The sequence below is a fragment of the Macrobrachium nipponense genome, chromosome 7 (genome assembly GCF_015104395.2).
Source record: "Macrobrachium nipponense isolate FS-2020 chromosome 7, ASM1510439v2, whole genome shotgun sequence".
Lineage (NCBI taxonomy): Eukaryota > Metazoa > Arthropoda > Malacostraca > Decapoda > Palaemonidae > Macrobrachium > Macrobrachium nipponense.
Genome location: NC_061109.1, coordinates 46,372,316 through 46,384,815, shown reverse-complemented (window position 1 = coordinate 46,384,815; position 12,500 = coordinate 46,372,316). Strand labels below are relative to the sequence as shown.

The following is a 12,500-nucleotide window of genomic DNA, read 5'->3' as shown; positions in this document are numbered from 1 at the left end:
TTTCCAAATGTATCAGGACAATATTTACCTTATTTTTTTAAACAACTGATATAAATCTTATCAGATTCATTTATTGCTTTGACCAGAAAATGAATTTATTATATAAAAAATTCTCTCACTGAAGCGTCACCCAAAAAACTGCCATTAGTATGAAATCAATAAAAAAGCAAACTCATATTGGTCGTAATGTACTGTTCAGACATTCAGCTGCTCTCTAAAGCAGAGTAGATGTCATATTTTCTTTTTTTTAAGGGGGGGGGTTAATATTTATACTGAAAGATTCAGAGCAAAAGGAAAGATATTATATCTGTACACGACAATCTGCGTATTTATTAAAAGCCCATGGAAAAGATTAAGCCTGCACGGTCAACTTAGCAAACAATTCAGTTCTTTAATAAAAACAGAAAAAGTAAAAACTAAAAATAATTGTAAATTATTACCAAATGTCCCATTCGTTCAGAGCCGAATATAATTATCTTTGACCTTAAAACTAAAAATAAAAAAAAATTAAGTGAACAACATTAATGTCAGTGGTTTAAAGTTACTCTGTGCAAAAACATACGTATGTATTTATTCTTTGCTTGTCATAGTTCACAGTTTAAGAGAATGACCCTTTCTGTTTACAGGTCGTGAATTTTCCCTCATTTCATTTCCGAAGGAATTTCATACTGTTACAACTAAGATATTTTGTTTATCTTTGTTTATCATTTGCTTGGTATCTTTTTACAGGTACTTTTGGTCATGACTTCTTTCATAACCTGAAAGCGAAACTGAAAATGAAAGCCATTTATGCATATTACCAGATTAACTTTTATATTAACATCAGTAAAAACTCAGCGCTACTTCAGCGTCAAGAATGGCAATACATGCTTTCGTAGTTACAATAATTAAGTTGAGCGTCATACACGTGGCACAGACATAATTGGATACCTTTCAGCAGCTATAAAAATATGAATCATATCGTTCTTAAATTAAAATAAGCTTTAAAAAATAAATACGAACGATAGTTTATAATATCACTGAAATGGGTTACAGCGAAAAGTACAAATGTTAATTTCGTGATGTCAAAATATAAACTGAATTATTTTGTTTATGATTTAAATGCAAATTCATAGTTAAGAAAACAAGGGGAAAATAAAGAAAGAAAGAAAAATATGAGGATCAAGAAAACAAGTATAACCAATTAGTAGTTATTATTATTATTATGATCATTATTATTATTGACGATATATAATTTATAACCTTTTTATACACATTGTGCTGTACAACTTTGGCGTCAGACACAGCCCCTCGCAGACTGTACACAACAGACCATGATAATTATAATACATACAATATTTACAAAATGAAGGAAAGTTCGGGCATCCATCCCGTGCCCGCAGCAACTAGCTTGGGCGTGCCACCACTGTCACTGGTTTGAAGACCGGGGGGCGCCCTCCCCCGCCGCCTCCTTCACTGCTACCGGTACTACTGCTGCCACCGCTACTACTAACGACGGCGCCGGCGTTATTTCCGGGGCTGCTGGGTGCACCCATGCCCAGACCGGGTATTCCGAGCGACGCTGCGTTGGGTAAAGCAGGACTGAGGCCACTGCCCATGCTGCCGAGGGCGTGCCCCAACCCAGCTTGAGACAACAGAGAAGTTCGATACATATCATAGGGGGACATCGTCGGGGCACCTCCGATGCCCCCGAGGAGGAGGGAGGGAGAGCCCGTCAGAGACGACGTCGGCGGCGGCACACTGACGGGCGTGTCCGACAACAGTCGATCCACACTGAAGGACGTGGGCGGATGTGGGGCCCCTGGGGTTATCGCAGTTGGTTTGGGTAAGCCCGACGGAGGCGTAGGTCCCGCGAGAGGATTGTGACTGGTGGGGAGGGCTGTGGAGTAATAGGACGGCGGATAACCCCGGTACAACGCTGCCGCCGCTGCTGCAGCAGCTGCTGTTGCCTGCTGGTACAGGGGTGAGGATGCCAAGGTAGGCAGGGCAGCACCTGGCAACGAAACGGGCAGCGTCCCTGGCGTGAGCGCGCCGCCCAATCCCGCTGCTGCCGCTGCCGCTGCGTAGGGCGCCAACCCAAAGGGAGGGTAACAACCAAAGCGCCCCAGCAGGGACTGTTTAAAGGCAGCCAATCGATTCCTGGAGGCCGTCGTGGAGCGACGCCTCAGCTTGCCCGTGGTGCCCCCGATAAAGACGTCATCGGCGGACGGATCCAGCATCCAGTAATTGCCTTTGCCCGGGTCGTCGTAATGCCTGGGCACCTTGACGAAGCATTTGTTGAGGCTGAGGTTGTGCCTGATGGAGTTCTGCCAGCCCTGCTTGTTTTCGCGGTAGTAGGGGAAGTTCTTCATGATGAACTCGTAGATGCCGTTGAGGGTCAGCCTCTTCTCGGGGGACGACCGGATGGCCATCATGATGAGGGCGTTGTAGCTGAAGGGCGGCTTCTCGTGTTTCTTCTTCTCGTCCCCGTCCTTCTTCTCGCCGCCGTCTCCGCCCTTCTTGGCCTCTTTGCCCTCCTTGCCTCCCTCCTCCTCTTCCTCTTCTTCCTCTTCGTCGGGTTCCGAATCCGTCATGCCCCCAGCCAGGGGGCTAACGGTACCCGTCACGTCGATGTCGACGTCCTCCTCTTCGTCGTCCTCCGGCGTCGTCATTTCGACGTCGTCCATCAGCAGCTCATCCTTGGGAGTGGGGACTTCCCTCGCGATGTCTGCCGGGGCGTCGAGGGCGGTCTCCGGAAGGATGGAGTTGATGGAGAAAGAGTGCTTGAGCGGTGTGCGAGCCATAATGACGGAGCGGGCTTCCCACAGGGCAGCGACACTGACCATCCTCACTTACCGGGGTATCGGGGCAAAGAGGGGCGCCTCTACACGCCTCGGCCCATCACAAGGAAAGGTTGAACGAGAACGAGGGAAAATCCATAATTCTGCACCGGAGTCTTTTTGGACCGCACGATCGAACGACACAGACTTCGTATTCTCTGTAGCAACGGCTTAGCGGTAACTGCAGTTGGGCTCTAATGACAGGGACACCTTCATGTACTGCCCTCCCAGTTCATTAGTTAGCCCCGCCCAAGCCCGCCCCTACGGCTCCCAGTGAGCCAACCGGTTCCATAACCACGCCCACTGCCACAGTGGCACTACCATTCGTCCAGTCTTATCTCATGGGCGGGACGGAGGCTGACGCACCCTCCATGTTGAGTTGTGGACGTGACCCGATCCCTATAAAGGAAATTTCATATAGGAACGACTGTTGCATTCCAAACACCGCAGCTCTTCACAAAGAAAACACGTTTAGGGGAACGTAACCTCATAAGAATCCTCAGTATCATGAGACACTCACTCACTCACTCTCTCTTTCTCTCTCTCTCTCTCTCTCTCCCCCTGAACACACACACACCTCAGAGAAAACATACATAGTAGAAGAGCTTGTAAGAGAAGACCTTCGAGAAAGCAGAAAGTGATGGTATCTTTACAGAGAGAAATATGGCGAGACTGGTCTTTAACACGTCCTCATTTCCCCCGTAGGTGTTGCCATGGGGTGTTCCTTGTTTATTCAATAAAGCGCGATAAATAGGGGCTGCATTTGGGAGCATGTATCGATCGATCGCCCGCCAGTGGGAACGTAGACGGAACACCTTGAGGGCAATTACCACGATGAATTAATACGTCAGCACTCCTAACAAGCTTGTACTACTAGATTATTGGTTTGTATCAGAAAGATGGAAAGACGAACTGAGGAATAACTCTCCAAATATTCTCAAATCAAAACTTTCACTCATTTACGTCCAAATCCACCGAATAGATTAATTTGACAACCCTGCCTTTGTTTCTTCTATATATATTACCACTCTTAACGTTCTTCGGTAAGTTATCAAAGAAAATATAAGCACAGATATTTGATTTTCTTCATTTAGAATACCTAAAAAATTATCTAGTCTAATTGACATTAGTAATCAACTGGACCCTACATATACGTCTTTATTTACTTAACAAATATGGACAGAATTAAGTGAAACTGCTAAAAGTCGGCATATTGAAGGAAACGCCCATTTGAAAGAGCTCATTTAAAAACAACCCGGAAACTTCAACTCTCTTTGAACTCTGACTTCTCTCCTTGCCTCTGTGCTCTCTATTTCCCATAACCTTTTGTCTTTTATAAAGGAAAGTTTCTCCAGCGCTGCCGTTATCACGGGGTAACTTCGTTTCCCTTCCGAAGATTTCTCTAAAATCTTAGGCCTGGGCTAAAAAAGGCTACTCAAGATTGAGTGATATTTATGAAAAGGCGTCAAAACCGCTTTGATAACCGACGTTGAACTTTTGCGTAAGCGTAAAATAAACCTAAGCACAAACTCCACATGCAAAGATATATGTTCTAGTTTGATGCGTAAGTTCTTGTTTCTATTTTATCTTATTATGAATATTTCCGGCAGAGGGGATGGCATACTCAAGGCCATAAACACAGGGATTAAAAAATATTGGTTCCACCAAAACAGGAGCAAATACACAGTTGAAAATTTAAAAGGATATCATCTATAGCAACGGCCATTCGGCACACAAATAATTTCTGCCCGAGAGAGAGAGAGAGAGAGAGAGAGAGAGAGAGAGAGAGAGAGAGAGAGAAGTAATCGATGGAGCAATGGACAATCAATAAATAAGGAACAGAATTACAACATCAGCAAATGACCGTATTCATACCAGCATTTGTCATTTCATCATCGACTGTCAGACAGACCACAAAGGTTTTCACTAACGTACACAACCGAGTTACCAATCAATTGATATATCAAACTTTTCTCACTTCTGAAATGTAAAGCTATCATAACTTATCTCCTTCGTCCACATGACTTTTAAATTATTTCGTTAGCTGATTGTTCAAACTGAAATACCGGTACGTAATACATGCGGCTACGGGATTCAGCATGAATATGTAATCTGCATGTAAACGAAAGGAATTAATATATATATATATATATATAATATATATATATATATATATATATGGTATAAGTCATATCACATTACCGGTGATTCATATACATACATCGAGCTACAAATGTCCTTTAATATCTAATTCACTCTACCTCGGATTAATATATTTTCATATATGCTTAACCGAAGGGGAATTTTATTAGGCGATAATAGAATTGTCGGCGCCCAGGCGCGAACCCAGGTGGAGTGGGTAAAAGCTTCACTGACGTTCCTGGATTTGTATGGTGTCCCTGGTGTTCGCGTCTGGGCGCCGACAATTCTATTATCGCCTAATAAAATTCCCTCCGGTTAAGCATATATGAAAATATATTAATTCCGAGGTAGAGTGAATTAGAATTAAAGGACATTTGTAGCTCGATATATATATATATATATATATATATTATATATATATATATATATATATATATATATGAGAGAGAGAGAGAGAGAGTAGGCTATGTTACTAATGAATCCTTTTCCCTTGAAGACGTAGGTACCTGATAACGCAAAAAAAAAAAAAAAAATCCAAATCAACCTTTAACAAATGTCTTAAGGAAGAACCCAGTCCGTAGAACTCTTCTCAAAATCAGCCGCTGCTAATCTATACATAGACGGATGAAAAACAAAAAAGCTTTTTGCAGTATGCGGGTAAAAAGAAAAAAAAACACAGGTTAAGTACTACGGACCGAGGGAGAATTGTTTACATTCGGAATATAAGAGATTCCGGCTCAAGAGAATTCCAGTGTTCTAGCAAATCAAATTCCGCCGCAAATTCGGCTTATTTCTTCGAGGAAATATAAGATGAAACATAAACGAAGACAAAACCCGATACCGATAAAGATGAGTGTCCGGCTTCAATGACCTCGTCAGCAGTGCAGTGTAATCCATTACACATTCAATTAGCTATTAAATGCAATACCACTGCCTGTATATTACCGTCATTTTCGGCAAGGGATTTTGCAACCACGTGGTTGATAATCTTCGTAAAGAAATTAAGAGGCGCGATATACTTTTAAAGATTAAGACACTTTCACAACACATGCCGCTTTATGCACTAAAAAACATGTCCCTTCAACAACAAGTCGAACCTCGTTACACACTATACTACTGACGCTTATTTCGTACGCACATGTCAGCAACCGGAAAGCTGATGTATTCTGAAGCCATCCCTTGTAAACTGCATAGGCTTATTATACACAGTAATACATATGTATGTATACATGTATTGTGCGCTTGTTTGTTTACGTGTCTGCGTGCGAGTTTGTATGAGCATGTTCGAACGCACTGCAATCCCTAACATTTCTACCACTCCACCAGTTACATCCTGCAATATTCCGTACACCGACATTTAGGTCAACGTCACAAGGGAGAATAAACGTACACACTCCCTCACAGGTGATATGAAAGACATGAATCCAACGGAATTAAAATCCATCAAGAGCGAAGAGCGTTTGAAGCCTAACTGAATACTGTTACGAATAGGATCATCAACGCCTGGGTCGGTCGATAATGTTACACAACGACCTAGGCACTGTTATTTAAAAGATCCACAGTTGTATATGCAATTAAAAAATTTTATTTATATTAACAGTTGAAGTTAGATATCGGTTCCGTCGAGTGAAATCCCTTCTTTTTTTATAAGTTTTCTTCAAAACAAGCATTGTGTATCATACTGACATATTTACAAAATGTATTTATGTTTACAACAGGATGTCGTGATTTATCGAATTTAAGTAGTATTAATAAAAAAATCATTTAATATCACGAAGAGATTCCAGTAGCATGACCCTAGAAACTCATAATAATAATAATAATAATAATAATAATAATAATAATAATAATAATAATAATAATAATAATAAAATCCACGTCCAAACATGAAAATGTCAGCTAACACTGAAAATATCTAAAGTTACAAGACTTCCTTATGTATATTTGGGTAATGTTTTGCGTAGTACAGTAAACTTGCATACTCATATCTCTGCGCCGATACTACTAATATCTTTATAATTTACATATTTATAAGGAAACAACTAATATTCATAAGAAATGAACAAAATGCATGAGCCATGACAAGCTGAAAATGGTTTTGAGTTACGACAATGGTTTGAAATTTTCAGACTACATGAGACGCAACATTGATGTAAACTGTATTTGAATATAAAGGAAAATCTTTTGAAAAATATACATTGGCTGACTTTCTAATCTTAAACTCAAAATAATCGCCTTTGTAACGGCACCTCAATTTCTTGAGTGATTTCAGCTGTGCGAGTTACATGTTAAACGATCTAATTGACAGAGGCCGTTCTATGGCTACCCGAGTTCATGAGCGATCTCTAAATCTAAATAAATAAAGTGATCCGACCTCCAGCTTACTCGTGACGCGTGCTAAACTCTACGATAAAATAAGGCGTTGTTTCACCAATGAAAATGAAAATAAACACGCTGTATTTTATTAGAAATAATTGTTCTGTACTCTGTAACAAGCACATTTTATTTTTAACATTTCCAACAACAACAAGAACAAAGCACTTTGTAGGCTTACACCCCGAGTAAGCGAAAAAACAAATGAGCACGGACACAGACAATAATAAGTAGGGTCATCACCTTTTCTGATATTTGACCGGGAAGATATTGATCCATTTATGAAGAATGAATCTGATGTGCTAGTGATCTAGAATTTTGACACGATCATAATAAAAAAACCTATGAAATATGAAACACAACCCTCAACCCACCAAACCTCTCTCTCTCTCTCTCTAAACAAATCACAGCATGCATGCTAGTGTCAAAATAAAAATAGTCATCAAAGCAGGATTTTTAAGAAAACTAAAAAAAAAAAATCATGCTCTTATCGATATTACATCCAAATTAAACCGGGAAATAAAATGAATAATAAACAATAACACACACACACACATAGACACATAAACACACACACACACACACAAACACACGCACACACAACACACACACACACACACATATATATATATATATATATATATAATATATATATATATATCTATATATATATATATATATATATATATTATATATATATATATCCATGTATATATATATATATATATTTCTTATGTGTAGCTGACGGTAAGTATCCCCAGTCGACATCAGTGAAGCTAAGTGACGGGCTGAACGTCTTCCCATTTACCAACCATCAGATGCAACAAAATACATCAGGAGATAAGAAGAAACTTTAATGCGGATATTTACCTTGATCCAAAAAGAACAGACCATAGAATTATTACAGTTTAGGAGTAAGTTCATGTAAAACGGCTGTTGTGAGGTCGTGAAAACAGGTTCATCCTTAACCGTTTATTGTAAGGATGAATTAAGATTATGGCAGTGAATGCCAAAATGCTTTCCCTTTCATGCCACTAGTTCTCGTTGGACGAGTCGGTTACGTGCTCGACTACCAATCTCAGGGTCAGGGTCCGATTCCCCGCTTTACCAACGCGAAATCTAAGCAATTTATTTCTGGTGATATAAATTCATTTCTCGGTGGAGTTCGGATCCCACAATGAGCTGTAAGTCCCGTTGCTAGGTAAATATCTAATCCTTCGGGCCAGCCCTATAGGAGAGCTGTTAATCAGCTCAGTGGTCTGGTTAAACTTCCCTTCAAGAAAAACCGCCTTTCTTTAATTGAGGATTGATGCATACTAAATTCATCAAAATAAATTCCATTGAAAGATGTTTCCCCTCTCCCCCCCAAATCATTATCATATGCAAAGTAACTAAAGCGTAGTCGAGATGTCTGAAAAGTAAAGTTATAAGCTAAATTTAATGCTTAACTAAAAGAAAAGAATTTTTTTCACATTCTTCAATAATAAGAAAACAACATTGCAATAGCAATTTATCCTTCATTCCGAAAAAAAACCTTCCAGTGTCACGAAAATACTGACTAAAACTACTGCAGTACTCTACTTTATGTCTTAGGCATATGACTTCAATATGGCCGGCACGGACTTCCGTATTCACGAGGAAATTAAATAAGAAACTATCATGAGATAATTTTGTAGAAATAGAATAACATACAGGAATAGGACGGTGGTCCGAAGTTGGATTCTTGGCTCGGACAACGCGGAACCAGAGGAATTTATTTCTGGTGGTAGAAATTAATTTCTCGCTATAATATGGTTCGGATCCCACAATAAGCTGTAGGTCCCATTGCTAGATAACCAATTGGTTCCAAGCCACGTAAAAACATCTAATCCTTCGGGCCAGGCCTAGGAGAGCTGTTAATCAGCTCAGTGGTCTGGTAAAACTAAGATATACTTTTTAACAAGAACAGGAATCTATATGGAGATGAAAGGCAATAAAGTAGCAGCTCTAGTAGATGCAAAAGTTCTCTGTACCTGAAAGAATTCGACCATATACCAACTGGACCAATGCAAGGTTACGCTTTCCGGTAACATGCGTACCCTTCGAAACGAGAGAGAGAGAGAGAGAGAGAGAGAGAGAGAGAGAGAGAGAGAGTTTTTCTACAACGTACCACATTAAAAAACAATTAAATATATTCTCGAAATGAGAAACGGCTCTCTGAAAGATGAATCCAAATAAAGACGTACTATCCATGACACCCAGTTTAGCGATAAAATCCTTCAACCATCACCAAAAAATTGGGTGGAGTCTACATTTCGCACAGGAAAGTTCAGAACATGTCCAACAGTTATGATTTATGAGCATATTTCCACAACTGACCATATAGAGTCTACCAATATTATTCATAATGAACACATTTCTATCGAATTTGCCATTAGGCCACTAACATGTTGAGCAATCTTCCACAGATTTGAAACTCGGTACGTGGAATTATAAGGCAGATAAAAAAAAATAATCGTAAGATGGAATAAAAATAATTAAAAGCTTACAACAAACGATTAATACGTATATATGGGTAACATAACTGATCCGAAGGAATGAATGACTTTCTTCCTGATTTCTATCACGCAGAAATTAATTAATCAGTTTATAAAGTCATGACGGAGATGAAAGCGTTTCTGAAAGTACTCTCATCGAAGAGAGAGTACTAACCTGAGTTTGAGGACATCGGTTATATGGTCAAGTCCCAGCTTTACGGCAAATATATATGTCAACTGGCGCTACAAACAGTGAGAAAGACGTTCCAATAAATAACCAACAAATAAGTGCCCACCTAAATACTCATAACAAGAATACCACGTCTAACTACAAAGGACATACCCAGTTTCCGCTCATGTACTAGGGTTCATACCCAAAAGAAAATGGTTATAAAATATGAAACACGTGAGGGTTGACTTGACAAAAGAAGAAAAGTTATATCACGTCAGTAAAAAGTGGTTTTTATAATAACAGATCAGGGAGACATTTCGGTATAATATAAAAAAAAAACTTAACCATTTCAAAGGATCTCGACACAAAATAATAATGTTTAAAATGTAGATATATATATACATACATACATATATACATACATATATATGAGAGAGAGAGAGAGAGAGAGAGAGAGAGCAAAATAAGTTGCAGTGGAGAGAATGACGGCATGGAAATATCTAAACCAAATCGTAACTGCCACCGAATACATCGTCATGGCATCTAAATGCGCCACTGTCACAAAACACAAATCAAAATCAAGTTAAGGATATAAAAGAGTAAGGTGCTGATGACAAAAAGCCAAGGATGAAGACACAGTATAGTAGCAGGAAGGACGCAGAGGCGATGTGCCGATTGGATCAATAAAATCTGACGAATTAAGACAAACTTTTGCGTGAAATAACGATTAATCACGCCTGCCGATATCTCCAGCCTCAACAAAAGGAGGCCACTAACAGTATCAGTGTCACTCTGTGTATTTAAATTTATTTATTTATTTACCTACGCTTTTTTTCTGCATCTCTGTGCTGGTGGTTGCTCGTCCCCTAACATAAAAAAAGGAAAAAGAAAATCCAGTTGAGATCATCCCATCTGAGGACGGCCGGATCATCATCATCGTCGTCATCATCATTATCACTACCATTCTCCTGGAGGTTCCAACAAAAAATCCGAACCGGGTCTCAACACCATACACCAACGCGCCCCCCCTCCCCCCCCCCCCCCCCCCGCCCCAACCTCCCGCAAAAAAATAGAGCTCTGAGACTAAACAAGCTCTGCAAACCTACTTCAAGAAGTATGCGTGTTTGTATAATTGCCGACCGTGCTTGTTTGTAAAGTGGACACTTGCTGGATGGTGTTAACCTTGGACCCATCGCCTTCCAGCTTCCTCTCCCCTACCCCCAGGGTACCCGACTCCCAAGGGTATCAACCCCCAAGGTATTCCCCCCACCTCAAACCAGGGGACCCCCTCCCCTCAAGCAAAGACGTCTTTCGGTCCAAGTCCATTATTATTTTACGGTGTTTGGCTGAGAGGAATCGCTCGAGCTCAGATTCGACAGCGGATATGCACAAGTGATATCTCTGTGTTCCCTGAGTTAACCGGCCCGGCCCGCTAACACCCCTCCCCCCCTCCTCCCCTACTCTTCCCTAACCGCCCTCGTGGTCTGTAGGTCACTCTTTCAAATAATAATAATAATAATAATAATAATAATAATAATAATAATAATCAGTTGTTACTGAATCTTATCATTTGTATTATTTGTAAAAATACTTATGATAATCAGTATCACTGTCAATATGCAAAGGTAAATACGGTATCAACTGTGAACTGTTGTGCCATGTCATGCGTAAATAATGTCTAATAACTGTAAGGATCCGAAACAAAAAACAACAGCAAAAACAACAACGACTAATCACCGAAGGTCATGTTCCTCAACGTTCATAATAATGACAAAATAATAATAATAATTATAGACTTCGAAACCATTCAAATAACCTTTGCACAAATCAAACGTCATTTTTTCTAAGTCCTCCCGGACGAGCTTATATAAAACGATGATATATACGGAATAAATAATAGGGGTGAATAACGAGATGTGTAAAGGGGAGGAGATAATAAGTAAATATTAGCGTGTGGCTGGTGTACACGTCGCGCGGTCAGTAGGCGTCCGGCGGAATCACACGAGTCACTGCACACCGACGTCTCCATGTCTGTTCCAGCAGACATCGAGACCGCGGTCGGATCGTCCAGGAGGGAGGGGGAGGGTAGAAGGAATGGGGGAGGAGGAATGGCTAGTCCGCAGGATGGGGGAACGAAGAGTCAGGAAGACGAAGATGAAGAAGAGGATGGAGAGGGGTAAGGAGGGGGTTGGGAGGGGGAGGGGAGGCGAGAGGAGGAGCAGGAGGAGAATGGCTAGTCCGCAGGAAGGGGAAAGAGGAGACAGGGAAGAAGGGAGACAAGACGGAGACGAAGGTGAAGAAGAGGATGCATGGAGAGGGGGAAAGGAGGAGAGGGGGAGGGGATAGGGAGGAGAAGGAGGAGGAATGGCTAGTCCGCAGAAAGGGGAAAGAGGAGAGAGGGAAGACGGAGAGATGTAGAAGAGGATGGCTAGGGAGAAGGAGGGAGAGAGGGAGGGGACGGGATAGGGAGGAGGAGGA

At 40.8% G+C, this 12,500-nt stretch overlaps 1 protein-coding gene and 1 long non-coding RNA gene across 3 annotated transcripts in view; both read right to left on the bottom strand.

Annotated features, from left to right (window-relative positions):
* The window catches only part of LOC135217751 (uncharacterized), a 332,198-nt gene that overhangs the window by 231,626 nt on the left and 88,072 nt on the right, over positions 1-12,500 (bottom strand). The window lies entirely within an intron of this gene.
* LOC135217407 (fork head domain transcription factor slp1-like) lies at positions 1,208-3,002 on the bottom strand. Its single transcript, XM_064253246.1, has one exon. The coding sequence runs from the start codon at positions 2,823-2,825 to the stop codon at positions 1,386-1,388; it is 1,440 nt and encodes a 479-aa protein (XP_064109316.1). The 5' UTR covers positions 2,826-3,002; the 3' UTR covers positions 1,208-1,385.